This window comes from Mesoplodon mirus (genome assembly GCF_964341445.2).
Source record: "Mesoplodon mirus genome assembly, chromosome: 12".
Lineage (NCBI taxonomy): Eukaryota > Metazoa > Chordata > Mammalia > Artiodactyla > Ziphiidae > Mesoplodon > Mesoplodon mirus.
In genome coordinates this window covers 84,485,240-84,504,251 of record NC_138988.1, presented here as the reverse complement: position 1 = coordinate 84,504,251, position 19,012 = coordinate 84,485,240, and the positions used below count along the sequence as shown (strand labels likewise).

The 19,012-nt window shown below is 38.1% G+C and overlaps 1 protein-coding gene across 1 annotated transcript; it reads right to left on the bottom strand.

Annotated features, from left to right (window-relative positions):
• Window positions 1-241: 241 nt before the first annotated feature.
• SCAND3 (SCAN domain containing 3) lies at window positions 242-18,168 on the bottom strand. Its single transcript, XM_082638509.1, has 4 exons — window positions 17,170-18,168; window positions 8,083-8,230; window positions 4,247-5,742; window positions 242-2,306 (listed from the first exon to the last, which is right to left on the bottom strand). Exons 1-4 carry the CDS (start codon window positions 17,587-17,589, stop codon window positions 390-392), a joined length of 3,981 nt encoding a protein of 1,326 aa, XP_082494635.1. The 5' UTR covers window positions 17,590-18,168; the 3' UTR covers window positions 242-389.
• Between the last annotated feature and the right edge of the window lie 844 nt (window positions 18,169-19,012).

The following is a 19,012-nucleotide window of genomic DNA, read 5'->3' as shown; positions in this document are numbered from 1 at the left end:
TCTTACTGACCCCTTCCCTTGCATTCAAATTCTAATTCCACCCCTTGAATTCACTTCCCTTCACTGATAAAGTCTGTCACTTCAAAGAAATTATTCCCCTCCTGAAGTCATCCTACCATCTTAATATCCTAATAAAATGCAATAATGAAAAGACATACAAAATACAAGACAAATTTTTTAATATTAGAATGAACAGCTTTAAAATTACATCTTAATAAATATAACAAGTATAACGGGGAAAAATAAGAGAATTATAAAAACTGTACATTTTTGTTTACATATAGGCAATTTATATAGAGAATTGCCAATTTAATCATAACTTTTCACACTTCCATAATGCCTATATGTATACTTTGAATTAAAACCTTATAAATCAGTATTTAAAAAATTTAATGTGATAAGTGAGCTTGCTTCTTGCTTGTTAATTTGTCTAATCTAGGTTGAATTGATGACAACGCTACTCTCAGGGGATAATGTATATTTAAACTGTTTCTATGTTTTGTTTTAATAACACTTAATGTAGAGAACCCAGTCTCACAGAGGTATGTTGAGGGGAACAGAAGAAGAGATTTTAAAGCAATCTCAGCAAGCTCAGGATATTCATTTTTAACTTTTATCCAAAATGAAGCAAGTGATGCTGTATTTTCAAAATTCATTTTCAATCCTTCATCAGTAGCCAGCTTCAACAACTTATCCTGTAGGGTTATAGTTAAATTTAAATTATCTTTTGATGAAAGAAATGGATTTTGTATCCATGAATTTCCTATGCGTGGATCTTCTTTTGATGGAAAACACAATTCAAAACAATCTAACAAATTTGTAAGATGTTCATTGACAACTTTTCGCAGATATGCAATATCAAGATCATTACCTACTTCACTGATAACTGTTGTTAAGTTATGGAACATGTCATAACAATCTGTAGAGACTCTTTTTTTCCAAGCTTCTAACTTTTGTTTTTGTCCTTCAATCTTATCTGCCATTGAAAAACATGTTGCATTCTTTCCTTGCATGCAAACATTAAGATCATTAAAAATACTGAAGATATCAGATAAATAAGCAAGTTTGGCTGTCCAGTTCACATCTTTGAAAAGTTGGGACCAAACTGGTTTCTTGCTTTGCAGAAATACTAAGAGTTCATTTCGTATTTCAAACATTCTTGATAGAACTTTTCCCCGTGATAACCACCGTATCTCAGCATGCAATAACAGTTGCTTATGATCAGCTTCCATATTATCACATAATAAAGAGAATAATCTTGAATTTAACGCATTAGATTTTACATAATTCACAATTTTTACTATGTCAGTAAGCACACTATTTAGTTCAGGTGATATTTTTTTCATAGCAAGGCTTTCTCGATGAATGAAGCAATGCGTTATTTTACATTCTGGTGCAAGTTCTTTAATCTGGGTAACCACTTCAGAATGTTTTCCTGTCATTGAAGCTGCACCATCAGAACACACGCCTACACAAAACTTAAATTCCAAACCACATTTGTTGACAACATAATTCTTCACAGCTTCATACAGTTCTGAGCTACTTGTGTTTGTTGGTAGAGAGGCTGAAAAAAAGAATTCTTCCTTTATATCATCATCATGTTCAAACCTCACATATACTAAAAGAATTATCATGTTAGCAATATCTCTGCATTCATCAAGTTGCAGTGAAAAATACTTGGCTAGTTTTATTTGTTCTATGAGTTGGTCTTCCATATCATTCGCCAGTTCCTGAATACGTCGCGCTATGGTGTCATTGGAAAGTGGTACTTGAGCTACCTTCTTTGCTGCAGATTCACCCAACATTTCTAAGCAAACTTCTTTGATGCAGTCCTTCACTAGTGTCTCGGCAATTGTGTATGGTGTTTTAGACTTAGCAACCGGAAGTGCTACTTTATAAGAAGCCCGCAAAGCACTAATGTTTATGTGAGAAACACTGAACACCTGCTTTGGTTGGCTTTTCAATTCATTACTCTTTCTTTCAAAGAATTCTTTTGGCTGTGAACTTATTTCTTTATGTTTTGAATATAGATGCCGCTTAAGTTTCGATGGTTTCATTGCTTCATTAGCCAGTACATCTCCACAAATAATACACTGTGGTTTCAGCACTTCACCATCAATTACAGCTACAAAACCAAATTCAATATATGAGGGATCATACTTCCGAGTAAAGCTAGTATGAACTCTTTTGGTTTTCACTTCCTCAGGATGACTTCCATTGTTACCAATTATTTTACTACTACCGCCATATTCAGAAAAGGTATGTCTTTTCTTTACAAAAAAGTCCAGTGAAGCTTGTTTTTCCATCTGCAAATTAGAATTAAAAATATGTAATATAAATTTTACTTTTGTCTTTAATAATATTAAACTGGAAGTCAAAAACTAGGCTCGCATCAACAAAAAGCCTACAAATAATAAATGCCAGAGAGGTGTGGAGAAAAAGGAATTCTCCTACACTGTTGGTAGGAATGTAAATTGGTACAGCCACTATGGAGAACAGTATAGAGGTTCCTCAAAAAGCTAAAAATAACATATGATTCTGCAATCCCACTTCTGGGCATATATCCAGAGAAAACTCTAATTCAAAAAGATATATGCACTCCACTGTTCACAGCAGCACTATTTACAATAGCCAAGATATGGAAGCAACCTAAATGTCCATCAAAAGATGAATGGATAAAGAAGATGTGGTATATATATATACACACACACACACACACACACACACACACACACACACACACACACACAATGGAATATTACTCAGCCATAAAAAGTAATGAAATAATGCCATTTGCAGCAACATGGATGGACCTAGAGATTATCATACTAAGTGAAGTAAGCCAGAGAAAGACAAATACATGATATCGCTTATATGTGGAATCTGAGAAAAAAAAAAGATACAAATGAACTTATATGCAAAACAGAAAGAGACTCACAGACATAGAAAACAAACTTATGGTTATCAAAGGGGAAAGAGGAGGGGAGGGATAAATTAGGAGGTTGGGATTAATATATATACACTACTATATATAAAATAGATAACCAACAAGGTCCTACTGTATAGCACAGGGAATTATACTCAGTATTTTGTAATAATCTATAAGGGAAAAGAATCTGAAAAAAGAATATATATATAAAACTGAATCACTGTTCTGTATACCTGAAACTAACATGATATTGTAAATCAACTATACTTTAAAAAAATTTTAAAAACCCCAAAACTAGGCTTGATTAAAAATATAAAATGATTTTTAAATTAAGTTATAAAGATAAATAAATGCTTACATTTTCTCAGAGTTTTATATACTTTTGGGTTACAGCTGACAAGCTAATCATAGCATATCACACATTTTAATGTGAACCTATTGTGCTTGACTAATGTACAACTGCTACCACATGTGACTCACCTTGAGAGTTTAACACCCAAATTGAATATTCTATTTGAAAAGATGAGTTCATTAATCACGTGCTTGGGTATTGCAGCAATGTCAAATTGTTGTAACTTTCCAAATACTCTCAATTTGTGTACTTACCTAATTATGGACTAGTATAAACAGTTTGCAGACCAGCACTGGTCTGAAGAACAAACTCTGAGTACCACTGGCCCAAATCATGTGTAACCTTCACATTTCAAAACACTTACCTGAACACATATTAGCTGTACTTTAGAAGACCTACTGATTGAAAATCTCATTAGTCTTATTTCACACTCTGCATTTTAATCAGAAAACCAAACTCTTTCCCAACACAAATCCGTATCTCCCAACCAAATTTATCATCCCCTGCCCTTCCTAAATATTTCTTCACTTGACCTGAGATGCCCTTTCTTAGCTTACCTCTCAACCCAAACTCACATATAATTAAAACAAAGTAACATTAAATTCATCTGTCCCCAAATTTATCCTTCTATAGAAACATACCATCATGCATACCATTTATCCCCCGGATCCTAGCTTTCTCATTCCGCTAAGAAATGCCTGATATCAGAAATAAGTAAGAGATACTACTGCTCTTCACCCCAGAACAATAAACAAAGCAGCATCCAAGGTTATAACTTCCAACTTGAAAAAAGGAGTGGAGGGAGGACATTAAATGTAATTGGCCTTTCTTTGGAGAAAATATATCCAAGATGGCCATAACTGTGCTTTAGTATGCCATGTCAAAAATTTCTCACTCATCATGGTCACAGTAAAGTATGAGGCTCTTCCCCTGCTTTGATCGACAGCAGACACTCAAACTCTTACCCAGTCTCCTACTTTGTCTGATGAAAATGGTGTCTCCGATGGCTTTAACATTTTGGAGGGTTGAACAGTCAGACTTCTTGGAATCTCATCATGTTTCCTTTTCATTGTAGTGGTCTCATAGCAAAGACTACAAGTTATTCTATGGTGATAACCATCAGTCTCATGTTGAGAGGGCACTCCACAGATTGCATGGACGTTTCTATCACATGATACACAACTATTAACACCTGTGCATTCTTTTTCACAAACTACACAAGATAAAAAATTCAGTCTGCTTTCAGGAGGAGCTTTTTGGGCTATCTTAGGAGTAATAGAAAGATTTTCTTCAATATCACTACTATCTGTTCCAGCCTCAATATTTTCTTCATACTGGGCTCTTAGAGTATTTTCTAATTCCTTGTCGGCCTGTTCCAATTCATTTTCTGTGTTCAGGCTGGCAATAAGTTCTTCAGTTAGCTGAGAATGAGACAAGCCCAGTTTAGCTTCAGAGCTGAATGTACCCTCACATGGAGTCTGTTGCATGCCTCTGTGATAGGGTTGATTTTGGGTCATCTGAATAAACCACAAAAATTCAGCCCAGTGTGATGAATTGTTAGTTTGCATCCAGGAGATAATCCGATTTTGGATATCCTCATTAGTTTGATTTATAGAATTTAGACTTTGGCAGGGCTGAAGTTTCCCATGGACAATTTTCAGTTCTGGCCAAATATAACTAAGTTCACTGACAATCTGGCTTGAAAATTCCCTCCCATTGTCAGACTGTAGAACACTGGGTGCTCCAATAATTGTAAAAATATCTAAAAGAGCATGTGCAACCTCTTTAGGCCTTTTAGATTTTAATGACCGCAAAAAACTCAACTTTGTACGAAGGTCTTGATAATGCATAATAAATTTATACTCCCCATCAGGATTCAACTGCATGTCTATAAGATCTACTTGGCATCTTGAGTTAACTTCCTTAATTGGCTTCAATGTTAGAACTTTCTTGAGTTTTGAATTTTTCTGTTGGCATGGTTTGCAGAGTGTCAAGTATAGCATTATAACTTCTTTTGTGATGTTCTTGTATTTTGCTTGTAACTCTTTTTCCATGCGGGTACGTCCACCATGTCCAATGCTGAGATGTGTATCATGCAGTATGTCAAATAAATCCTCACTGTGTAAATAATACCGTACTTTATCTGTTTCCCCACTTACAGCCTCAATCAGCTTCTCATGTCCTTGTACCAGGATCACATCAAATCTAGCCAAGCGACGGTAGTCAACTGATTCTTTTTTTGCCTTGGCCTTAGCCTCTTTCACTTCCCTTATTAATTGACAGTACTTTGCTTTAGAAAATATCTTGGTATTATTACTCTTGTTTTCCAGTAACACTGCTAAGCTTCTGAAGAACTTTTCTCTCATGTTTTCTGGTTCGATTTCTGCTTCATTAGTATCTAAGCTACTAAAGTTATCATCGCCCATGGATTGAGACATCATGGAAAGCCACAAAAATGACCCTAAAATATAAAGAAAAAAATCAGTTAGACTATTTGGGAATATAATTTAAAATATGTATATTGCTCAAGTAGCCACTAGAAAGAGCTGGGAGTACAAGTAGATGCTACGGACACACAAGAGGGGGAATACAATTTTGGTTAGGGAGTCTACCTTTGGAGGAATAGAGAGGGTAAATGAAGAACTCTACCCAGGAACAAAGAGTTCTGATATGGAAAAGAGTAGAAAGCCAGGATGTGACTTTCCAGAGCAGTATCCAGGGTTAGCCTTAAAGTAAAGCGCTGTTTTATGTAAAACAGGGAGCAAATTGATGTTATTATTTTTTCATTTATTTATTAATTACGCAGAACATTTTTTTTTGGCTAGAGAAGTCTCAGAAATACAGTCATAGATATTTTTAAAGCCCCAGACTATACCATATTTTGTTTTACTCAGTCAGGTTAGCTGTTATAGCAACACTTGGGGCTGAAGTTTCAACATCATATATTTGCATGAGCTCCCTTTAGGTGCTTGTGAAACTATAAACCCAATACCAATAATCTTATTACTGATTTTTTTTTTTTCTGGTACGCAGGCCTCTCACTGCTGTGGCCTCTCCCGTTGCAGAGCACAGGCTCCAGACACGCAGGCTCAGCGGCCATGGCTCACGGGCCTAGCCGCTCCGCGGCATGTGGGATCTTCCCGGACCGGGGCACGAACCCATGTCCCCTGCATCGGCAGGCGGACTGTCAACCACTGCGCCACCAGGGAAGCCCCTTATTACTGATTTTAATAAAGAAAGAGTAGCAGATGAACCTGAAGTAGTGAAAAAGCTCTGACTTAATATAGCATATTAAAATAAATGTTTAGAATATTCATAATAACAGAAACACTTAGAATAAATCAAATTTGGCTAGTCTTAAGGAAACTATTTTGAAAAAATCAAAAAGAATAATTTGGAATTAGCATATCACCTCTAAAGTGTTACAGCTGCTTGGAAAAAGTACTTTCTCTCAAGTCAACATTGTTTATACTACCAATTTGCATAACAAATATTGAATTGGTGAATTTAAATCATTCTCAAATGTTCATAACTTCCAAAACTTCAAATTAATATGTTACTGTGTGTTTTGGCCTCACTTAAGTCTCAATGGTTCCAACAAGACTTCCTTGATCATTTAATTTAAGCTTACAGTGAGTTCTCCTTTCTTGAGGACATAATTTATTCATAACACAAACTAGCACTGTAGCACTTTCTTCTTTAACTGTTTCATATGTAGAACTAACAAGATTGTAAGTTTCTAAAGAAGCAGGGATCACTTTTTCCTCCAGTATCTTTTCCATTATCTAACACATAACTACACAGAAAAGTGTCAGATAGGGAATTCCCTGGTGGTCCAGTGATTAGGACTCAGGTGGTTTCATTGTTGTGTGGTTCCCCTGGTCGGGGAACTAAGATCCTGCAAGCCAAGCCTTGGGTGTGGCCACACACAAAAAAGTGTTGGATAAAAATTTGTTAACTTTATAATGAGGATGACAACACTCATGATAAGTGGTATTTCAAAATGTGACTGAAAAGACCATTACATAGATAGTATTTCTTTCCACACTGATACATTTTGCATCATGCTATGGAGCCATGAACATAACGGAAGGTAAACAAGGATAAACTGGGGGGAGGAAAGAAATACAGGGCAATGTAAATGAGAACCAGAGCTTCAGAATATGTACAATCTGAGAATATGAGCTTCAGAAATTAGTACAATCAATGTTAGTAGGTCTAGGATAAGCAGAGAATAAGGAGTTGCTAGGGTTATAAGAAAAGAAAAGTAGAAAATTATATCAATTATACTTAAGCCTTTGGGAAAAGACAGCTACTCCACAACTAGGCCAGCCTGTGCTGCTGCCTCCACCACACATTACACTGTTAATAGTCCTTAGATCTCTAGTGGACATGACTTCAGAAATTCCATTTTTTTCAGTAGAATTTCGAAGTAGTATTTCCAAGTCTTAAACAGTCATATGTAACAAGAATTGGGGGCAGAGTCTACAGAAATGGGACCCATGTCTACACTGACAAGTGATCAGCATTTACATACAGAGGCATCTCTGATTTATCTATCCATAGGTACTTAATTCCATTGCAAAATATCCATGAAAAATCTTGTGTTCAACTATTTTTTACATTATTACATGCCTGCTTAATTCAACTTCTTTAATAGCATTCCACTACACTCGTTGACCTTCCCTTCAGCCATATTCAGTAGAAGCTGCAGTGGAATAAAATTTGATAAGCTTTCCATGAATGGACACTTCCCTCCTCCCAAATCTCATCCTCTTTCCAAAGACTAACTTATCCTCACCATTATCTTGAAGTGCATGTGGCTCTGGAGATTCACGTTCCATTCCATCTTCTATAGTCTGGAGATGGGTACCTAAGGACGCCTTTGCAGTATCTAGAAGAGTCATTTCTTCCATAGGAACTTCCTGCCCATATGTGCCCTGTGGGACCTGGGGATAAACAGGTACATTTGGAAACTAATATAATATTAATCACATCACTGCACAAACCATAGCTAAACCTCAAAACATTCTTCTACTGAAATAGAATGGATATAAGAAGAAAAAAAGTCTTCATTGAATTCTTAAGAGGAGTGCAAGACAGAATAAGGAGAGAAATAAAAAATGCTGGGACAAATAAAGCCAGAGCCATACAATAGAAACTGTCTGCATTGAACAGGAGTTGATATGCATCCTTGTGGTTTCTGTTTTGGGGAATAACAATGGACGCACATTAAAGGAATCTTTCCTGGGCTTCCCTGGTGGCGCAGTGGTTGAGAGTCCGCCTGCCGATGCAGGGGACACGGGTTCGTGCCCCGATCCCGGAAGATCCCATGTGCCGCGGAGCGGCTGGGCCCGCGAGCCATGGCCGCGGAGCCTGTGCTCCGCAACGGGAGAGGCCACAGCAGTGAGAGGCCCGCGTACAGCAAAAAAAAAAAAGGAATCTTTCCTAATTTTCCTCCTAACCAGAAGAAAATTGTAAATGAGTTTCAGTGTGAGCAATTAAAAGTAAATATTTGGGGGGTATGCAAATTATCTAATAGGAACTAACGGAACTGTTAAACCCAGGAAGAAATCTGATAGTTGTTTTAGACCAAATGTGGAAAACATCAGCCCAGTGTGTTATGGATGGGAGAAAAAAAAAAGCCAATCAAAGTGGATAACTGTTGGGTGAAAAGAAAACATTTATCTCTTCCTTACACCAATGATCTAGTACTCGGTTTATAATTAAATTTACCCAATTGTCCCTATACATACAGTTAACCCTTGAACAACATTGGTTTGACCCTTGGGTGACTATATATAGGCGGATTTTTTTCAATAGTAACTACTACAGTAAATACTACAAGATCCCTGGTTGGTTGAATCTGCATATGCAGAAACGGATAAGGAAGAACCATGTATAGGGAGGACTATTTTTAACTGGGCAGAGAGTCGATGCCCCTAACCCCTCACCCCCATAGGTGTTCAAGGGTCACCTGAATTTTATGTTTGCTTCTTTTAAGTCCATGATCCATTCAGTATTTATACAATGTTTTTGGTTATTATATCTCTTTTGCTTCTTTTAATCTAAGATCATTTCCTGACTTTTTTTTTTCCTGACATTTTTATGACATTAAATTTTGAAAAGTCAGGGCTACTTGTCTTATAGAATATCGCACATTAGGGACTTGCCTGATTGTTCCTTCACAAGTAGATTCTGGTTAAACTTTTTTTTTTCTTTCTTTGTTTTTTGAGGAACAAGAGCCCAGTATTTTTAACTTGATCACTTTTTCTTGCAGAGCAGTATTAACGTCCATTACACCTCCAGCAGCTCGGCCAAGGAGGTGGGTTACAGATGGAGCCGAATCTTGAAAGCACTGGAGCCTCAGCCTCCGTGCGACTGCTTGGAGGCAGGGAAAGAACATTTTTGGAAGAATACTACGTAAGTAATGTGTACTTACTGTGTCACATCACAGGTTACATTAAGTTGTCAAGTTATTTTATTGTAGATAATGCTAAATTTGATTACTTAGTTAAGGTGGTAACTACCAGATCTATCCATTCAAAAATACACTTTTTCCAACTGTAATAAATAATAATTAGTAATAATTTGGAACTATGCAAATATCTTATTCCCCAATGGTTTTAACATTCATTGATTTCTGCTTGAATCAATTTTTATACTGGGGGTTGCAAAATGGTGACTTCCTACTTTCATAATTCCTTCTACATTTAATAGCTAGCAATTTTCTGTAAAGAGCTTTCTGTCCATCCTACTTTGGTGCCTGTCTCTCTTTCTAAGTATCACTATAGACTTATTTTATAATCCATTCCATCCTCACTCACTTTGATGCTCAAACTGTCTCAAATTGGGCCAGAGGGAGCCCCCTTGATCTGGCTCCTGCAACCTTTTGACATGACCCCACTAGTTTTTGTTTTGTTTTGGTTTGGGTTTTGGCACATCCAAGCTTTCTAGAATAAACAATACAAGGACCACATTGTATTCTCCCTGTCCCAGATCTAGTTCAACTGTTTTTTTTCCCAAGAAATTTTGATTCATTTTAGAGGACAACAATGTTTAGTAGCAAAGATTGAGTAATAGTAGGCTCATTTTTAATAGGTGTCATCTCCTCTAGGCCCTTTCAAGGATAAAGCTGGTAAATATATTTTATAAAATAACATGAATTCAACTCAACTTCAATACCTATAGAATTTTCCTCACCTTTCCATCTTCCATATTAATATCTTCCTTCTCCCACAGTTAAAAAAAAAGCAGTTCATAACAATGTATATATATTATTTACTCATTGGCTCTAAACTACAATAATACAAAAGAGTTTCAGAATCACCATGCTTTGTGTTGTAGAACACTTCCAACAACATACCTACTAAGTAAGGTTCAATATATCTTTGCAGCTTTATAGGCCCATAGACAGTATTCCACTAAAAGTATATGGTCAGAGTACTGTGGTCAAGCCACCTGAATTATTATTTTCCTCTGTATTACTATGTTAATTTGATATATTGTTGAGTTCATTTGTTTCTGTTTTTATCATTTTGAATTTAGTATTGTTTTTTAAATACTGAAATCATTTACGTGATATAAAAAAAAAACGAAATATGTATCCAGAGAAGTCTTGCTCATATTCACATAGCCTGCATTCTACTCTCCCCCACTCCCATAAGAAACCATTTTTTGTTGTTGATGCTTTACCCTCTGGTTTTTTTTTTTTTTTTTTTGCAAAAATAAGTAAAAACACGTATATACACACGTCTGCATGTATATATTTGTGTATATATAATATATATACAAATTAAATGCAAATGTGTGTATACTTATTTTTTCATACTGTATAGTAGTTTATACCTCCTTTTTTTCACTTAATATAAAAATATTATCTGGAAATCATTTCATACCAGTTCACAGATATCTTGCTTATGCTTTTTTTGTGTACATAGTACCATTATATTGATGCACCACAGTTTATTCAATCACCCTTATATGAATGGGCATTTAGGTTATTTACAATATTTTGCTTTTACAAATAATGCTGCAATGAAAAACTGTGCCTATGTTGTTTCTTACTTGTATTTTCCAAGTAAATTCCCAGAAGCAGTATTGCTGGGTCAAATGGTAAATGCGTAAATATGTGTTAGATGGTGCCAAAATCCCCTCCATAGGGATGGTACCATTTTGCACTTCTACCAGCAACATTTGAGAGGAACTGTTTCCCCAGTCAGGCCAACAGATTGTGTTGCCAAGCTTTTGAATTTTTGCCAGTCTGATAGGTGACAAACGGCACCTCAGTATAGTTTTGATTTGCTCTTTTTATGATTGAAGTCGAGCATCTTCTCATAGCCATTTGTTTATTTGTTTGTAAAAAACAAAAAACTGCTCATGTCTCGTGATCATTTTTATTGCATTTCTGTTAAGGAGATTCACTTATACGTATGACATATTTTGCAAATATTTTCACTAATTTATTATATTGATTTGCTTGTGGGGTTTTTTTGTCCTGCATTTAAAAAAAAATGTTTCATGTAGAAAAAAAGGTTTTTGATATTACTTCTAGATTTTGAGTAATTCTATACATTCAGATTATTTTAAGAAGTCATTCTTGTTTTCTGCTAGTTCCTGGATGTTTAAAATTTTATATATTGATCTCAGACACATTTAAAGTTTATTCTGGTTCTGGAATATGGTATGAGGTATAGGTTTCATGTGTTTCTTTTTGAAATGGCTATCTCTTTGTCCCAACACCATTTACTTAAAACACCATTTTCCCCACTGTGATTTGAGATGGCACATATATTGTGTACTCAGTTTTCATATGTGCTCCAGTCCACTTTCATACTTTCTATTGTTTCATTGATCCAGCTATTCATGTGTCAGTACCACAATTTTACCTAAAGAGGCTTTATGGTATGTTAGTATCGAATGAGACTATTCCTCTCTTCTTTACTCAAGTTTTTCCTACCGATTCTTTCACGCTTATTTACACATATGAATACAGTTCAGTGTTTTAATCCTTTTCAAAAGTAAGCAATTAGTTTTGTTTTCTCCTAACACAGTAGATAGATATTCATTTTCTATTGTTTTCAAGTTTTGGGTTCTAAGCAACACAGATATCTTCCCTGGCTATAGATGAACCTATAATATAGTAATATCTCATTGTTATTACCTATTAAGGTAATACCCTTAGAATTCGCTTCTATGGACATTGGCTGGTTGGCTGTGTTCCTCAGCTTCCCTGGGTTCTGCTTGCTTACTTCTTCTTACTTCCATTAGAGGGACTAGTCCAAGGTAGGTGGGCCTGGTCTTGGAAGGAATAGGAGGAATTCCACTCTGCCTTTACCACAAAAGTGTAAAGCGTGCCTCTGGATGGCAAAAACAAATTACAAAGCTGAAATTACTTCAAACTGGTTATGAAAGTCATTGGCCTTTCACTATATGATTCCCAGATTTGATTTTTTAAGATTTCTAATAAGAAATTTTGGTCATAAAATAGTGGAGTAAATATGACTGTATTCATTAGAAATGCATGTATTTCCCAATTAATTATAACGCCTAACTTATAGTGGCTTAAACAAATAGGGGTTTATTTTTGTCATATGCTAAGAAATCCAGAGGAGGGCAGTTGCTGGCATTGATTCACATACCTAACAGTTCTGTAAGGGACCCGAGCTGTCTTTATATTTCTGCTCTGCCATTCATAACATATTGGTATTCATCCTCATGCTTATCATCATGTCATGGTCACAAGATGGCTACTACAGCTCCAGATATCACATCCACGTTCAAGACAGAAGTGGGAAAAGGCAGAACTAAACATATCTGTGCCATCTTATAAGGAAAATTAAAGCTTCTACAGAAATCCCAGAAAATATGCTTATTTCTCTCTGGCCAGACTACGATGTATGGCTAACTCTAGCACAGGGAAAGCTGAAAAGTATTTAGTTAGGTACAGAGCCAACATGAACAAAATCAACATTTTTTAAGGAAGAAAGAAGGGGTGTACAATAGATGCTGGGTTGGCAGCTAAAAGTGTCTGCAACAATGGCATTTCCCCCTCCCTTCAGAAATCACACAGAAACAAGAAAAATGAGAAATATTTATGCAAGCTTGACATTCAATAAGACTAGGAGATTTCTATAACCCTGAGTCACATGAAAAACTATCAAGTATGAGCAGAGCATAACCCTGAACACTACCCAGGATTGACAAAACACCAAGTCCTACCAATGGTTGCATTTTTCAACAAAGCTAGAAGAGGAAAATTTTAAAGTAACAGGTACATCCTAAGGGAAAAAACTAATATTGTTTATTTGAAACAAAGAGAAAAGGTGTGCTGGCTAGAGATAAGAGACTGTCTGTACAGGCATCTATGCAGTAACATATGAACTCATGAAAAAACATGCTTTCTGCAAAACTGCCCAAAAAATAACAGGATTTATGGAGAAAATAAAGTTGTAGGGTAGACTATTTAAATTCTACACAACTTTGTCAGAAAAGCATTAATAAAACTACAGAAATTCCAATAAAAATACAAGTATTGTCAAAAAGACATTAAATAAAGAAATGTTACATTAAGTATAGGATTTTACTATGAAAGGTGATGGTATCCTGTTAGAAAGAGGTGTAAGGAAAGGGTGAGGCAAGGGTAGAGGATATCATCATCAGAAGTTCAGATGGACAAGCATTTGCACACTTTCCAAGAAATGTAGTGATATTACAAAAAATATAATGATGGTTCTGGCTCATCATCTTGTTTTTATTTCTTTGATATTGGCTTATAAAAAGATACATAGTTTTTGCTGCTTAAATATTTTCTTTCTTTCATAAAGAAGCTGCTTACATGGCTTCAAATAGGACCTCATGCCATGAAGTAAAATCCTGCTGTGTTCTGCATCATTATCTTCTATCCACTGCAACTGCTTATCTATCATACTTAGAGCAGAAGATAACTGAGAAGTGAAATGCTCTTGTGGGGTAGCTTGTTGAACTGCATCATCCTCTTATACGCTTCCATTTGAGCCTCAGCATCTAACTGTTGTAGCTCTTGTGTAGAGAGAGCCTCTGCATGAGATTGCAGCAGTTCCTCAATATCTTCACTCTCAACTTCTTCAAATCCAACCTCCTTTGCAAGAGCAATACAGCTTGCTTTAATTTGAGGGAGCTCTTCTGAAGGTTCAAAGCCTTTAGAATCATAAATTAAATCAGGGAGAATCTTACACCACACCCCATGCAAACAGGCTTTTGTGACATCATTCCAGGCCTCTACAAGAATATCAATTGCAGGTTTAATGCTCTATCAATTCCAGAATTCAAAAACTGTGTGTGCATTGTCACCCCCTGTTGATCCAATAAACACCTTGAATGTTATCCTTAAATAATAAGCTTTAAAAACTGTGATTGGGCTTCCCTGGTGGCACAGTGGTTGAGAGTCCGCCTGCCGATGCAGGGGATACGTGTTCGTGCCCCGGTCCGCAACGGGAGAGGCCACAACAGTGAGAGGCCCGCATACCGCAAAAAAAAAACAAAAAAAAAACTGTGATCACACCCTGATCAGGGAGTAAAGTAGTTGTATGAGGAGATAAAAAGAGAACTTTAATATTTGAAGAAAGTTCAGCAACTGTTGGAGGATGGCTTGGTGTATTACTGAGAATTACAAGAATTTTGAAAGACAAATTGTTCTTCTTGCAATATTTTAAAAAATCATCTACAGGGCTTCCCTGGTGGAGCAGTGGTTGAGAGTCCGCCTGCCGATGCAGGGGACACGGGTTCGTGCCCCGGTCCGGGAAGATCCCACATGCCGCGGAGCGGCTGGGCCCGTGAGCCATGGCCGCTGAGCCTGCGCGTCCGGAGCCTGTGCTCCGCAACAGGAGAGGCCACAACAGTGAGAGGCCTGCGTACAGCAAAAAAAAAAAAAAAAAAAAAATCGTCTACAAAACATCACCTAGACGATAAGTAAATACCTGCCCTGTCATCCAGCCTCTCTTGCTAGACTTATAGTAGTCACCCAGGCTAGTCTTTACAATTCCTTTTAAAGCTTGTGTGTTGGCAGAGTGATATATCACACAAGCTTTAGCTTTAAATCCCCACTGGCATTCCCACCCAGCATCACAGTCAGTTGACCTTTTGTAGCCTTAAACACCGGATCTTATGATTCCTCCTTCAAGATACAGGCCCTTGAGGCCATTTGCTTCCAATAGAGACTAGTTTCATCAAAATTAAAACTCTGATCCAGGTTATAGCCTTCTTTATCAAATTTCTTAACACTCGGGGAAATGTCTTTGCAGCTTCTCTGCATTCACAGCTTCACCAGAGATCCTAATATTGTGGAAATCATAGCAGCTCTTGAAGCCACTAAACCAGCCAGTATTTGCACTAAATGAAGGCACTTCTGCAGGATCTTCCACTTTCTTCTTAAGGTCTTCATGTATTGCTAACGTCTTCTCTTTAATTTTGAGAAAGGTTACCTCTGATTGCTTCTTTCTTCGGTATAAAATCCAAACAAATGTTCCATTTCTACCACTTCCTTATGCCTTCTTCCAATAAATTTTGTAGCAGTGGAAGTTGTTCCAGCCAGATAAGTTTATTTTCCCAGCATTGTCTCTAACTGTTCATAAAGTTGACTCTTTTATTTCATTTGCACACCCAGTGTCACGTTCTTTCATTTATTTCAAAACATTTTATAATTTCGAGCTTTTCTTCAGTTGTTAAATCTTTTCTTCTTTTGTGCTCACTAGCATAAATTTTATCACCAGCATGCTTCTATGGCACTTGCAAACCCCCTTCCTTGCTCATTTTCTGGAATACAAAAAAGTTTAGCAAAAAATGCACCAAAATGGGAGGGAACTATGCACATAAGGGCTTCCAAAACAGAGACTGGGGCCAAGAGGGCCAAGAGAGCCAAGAGGAAGGATGTGGAAGTGAATGGACATTATGCACTGTATGTCTTCACAACTTGCTGCACTCAGCTATAGTCATATACTTTGCATTCAGCTGCTCTTACTTGGTGGCCCAAAACATCAACTTTCTGGGAAAACTCATATGAGCTGGCACAATTTCAGCATTATATTGACTTATTTTCCTATTTACCAATCTCATATGAAAGATTTTGCATTCCAGAAAAACATATTTTAACAGATCAGACTGTATACATATAACGTTCATATGCAAAAAGAATTCAGATAAATGTATAGATAGTAACATTATAGAAATGTAACAGTGTTTGGCAATATCCATAATGTTCTAAAATTACAGTCATAGAAAGCAAGTATATTCTCTTAAAAATAACCTCTAGTGTGATGGGAAAAGACAGAATACTGGCTCACATACCAACAACTGCAAGTACTGAAAAGTATCTAGAAAATGATGTAATTAATCTCTTCACTGGACAGATGAAGTCATCAAAGTCCAGAGAAGGTGTGTGCCCAAGATTATACAGCTAATTAGTGACAGAGCCTATCATAGAACCCAGATCTTATGATTTACCATTTCCTGATATTTCCATTAAATTAGACTACTTTTCTATTTGTCTCTCCTAGAAGGTATTCCTCATATTCCTGCACTGATTTGCTTTCATATATGGTAAAAGTAGCGGGGATCGTTAAGAAGAGATAGCTATCTTAATCTCACAGTCACTAAATAAGAGATATTTTCCATTTGCAAGCAATAGACCAAGGTTTCCCATTTGGTTAAACCATCTCCTTATTAGGATCAGCTATCACTGACATGAAAATTGTTATCCCAGAAGCGTGAATCTATTCGTCTACACCAGTGATCAAATAATAATGCCCAGAACCAGAATCTGCAGCCGTCAGTGTGAAGTTAACCCCACTTACTCTACCTTGGACCCACGCACTCAGATTCTTCACAGAAGATGGCCCCTCCAATTTCTCACCTGCTGTCTAGGTTCATCAAGCTCCCTCTCCAAATCTTCCAGCACAGTCACCACCTCCTCTCCACTCTCAGGATGATGCTCCCGCACCCAAGCCTGGAGCTCCTCAGGCAAGATGGTCAGAAGCTGCTCCAGCACCAACAATTCCAGGATCTGCTCCTTGGTGTGTATCTCTGGGCTCAACCACTGACGGCAAAGTTCCCTGAGTTGGCTCAGAGCTTCCCTGGGTCCGGGAGTCTCCTGATAGCAGAACTGACGGAAGCGTTGACGAGAGAGTTCCCTGGTATGAGACAAATCCTTCTGTAGGCAGGATTCCTGATCCCAAATAGGGTCTTCTTCTTTAACCTTTACTTTGATAATCTCCCCTGGTTCCTCTGAAGCCTGGCCAACCAAGGCTGGGAGGGCCCCGGGGGCTGCCGCCATCCTTAGCTTAGCTTAGAGAAAGGCTCGCTCCAACAAGGGTCTAGGCAGATTTTCCTTGAAGGCCCCACTCAATTCTTGGTCAGGAAAGTTTTCGATATAAGAAAACCCTGTTGACACAGAAAAATTACAGACGCAGCTAAAAAATTTTTGTTTAGGTGACAACAGGGCAGTTACTCGAGCAATTCCATTGAAAGTGAAGCCATTCTCTGACAAGACGGGCAACTGTGAGCACAGAACTACTCACTAAAGCTCCAGGACCACAGATTGAGCGGCAGGTTACTTGCGAGACAGAAAACTGAGGAGACTTTGGCCCTAAATAAAGCCTAGATATACGAGCTCCACCAAGGAAACCAGACAGGTCTCTCCGAAACCGGCGCTCCCTGTGGCTCAGGCCCTCGTGGAGAGGGCGAAGGGCTCCTGCCACACGGCTAGCCGTCTGCAGAGGAGGCCCGATTGTCGCCGCGCAGACACAACCTTCCCTCCGCCTGCGCTTCTCTTCAGAGAAGCTCGGACCCTCTCGCGCCAAGCCAGAGAAATGGGCCGCGGGCTACACTCCCGGCCGACGAAGCTGCTCCCACATTCCCGCCAGGCCGGGGGAACTGCACTCACTTCCGGTCCGCTCTAGGATTCCAGATGGTGCAGTCATCTCGGTGGTCGTGGTAACGTTGGTGAACACCCGGAGGCAAGTGCTCCGTAAACTGTACAGAGACTTAACTCCCGAGTTACCCAGTTCCCGGGTGAAAAGAGTTTCACGGTGTGAGTAGCGCTAGTGTAGAGGCTACTCTGGGTTGGGTTTTTTTTTTTGTCACGGTGATAAGCCGTCGCTGCACTCAGACCCGCAGTACTCACCGCCGCGTCCTAAAACAGACGTAGAAGAGCATCCCTGAGCGAATGCCAAGTCAGCGAATTTGTAGTCTTCAACCGGCCTTTTCTCGTTAGATTTGGTCCACTGTCTCCTTTCCCATTAACCGTAAATCAGACTCGGAAAAAGAAATGTAGGATCTAGTTCCTTCTTTCCATTTTATAGATGGGAAAAATCAAGATCCATATAGTGAGCTTCCCCGCCTAACGACAGGAGTAGCTATTCCTGTGAGCCATGCTGTAAACAGTCCTGTGAAACTAGCCCCAGAAACCTAACAAGGAAAATCTGGACGTATTTTCAGAGTCTAACAAGTCATTACAGTTGGACAACCAGGAAATTCCCACCTGGCTCATGCTCCTTCAAGACAGTGTGCTCTACCAGGCAAGGTATTCGAAGATGCACGGAGCGGGCAGTGCTAGAGTGGATGCAGGTAAGCAAAGAGAAAACGCTGTTTCAAGAGGAAAAGGCTGTGGCACGGGTGGATTCTGCTGGAGGTCTAGAAGCCTAGGAATCATTGCAAGTGCCAGCCTTAATTCCTCTTCCTCCTCCCCACCCAGCCTG

What these genes read in the sequence shown, in the direction of transcription:
- SCAND3 (XM_082638509.1), bottom strand. Translation starts at nt 17,589, where the DNA reads ATGGCGGCAGCCCCCGGGGCCCTCCCAGCCTTGGTTGGCCAGGCTTCA. An exon ending in ACATGCACTTCAAGATAATG is followed by an intron (nt 5,743 to 8,082) that starts GTGAGGATAAGT and finishes TTTATATTTTAG; the next exon opens with GGTCATTTTTGTGGCTTTCC. An exon ending in CAGACAAAGTAGGAGACTGG is followed by an intron (nt 2,307 to 4,246) that starts GTAAGAGTTTGA and finishes TCTAATTTGCAG; the next exon opens with ATGGAAAAACAAGCTTCACT.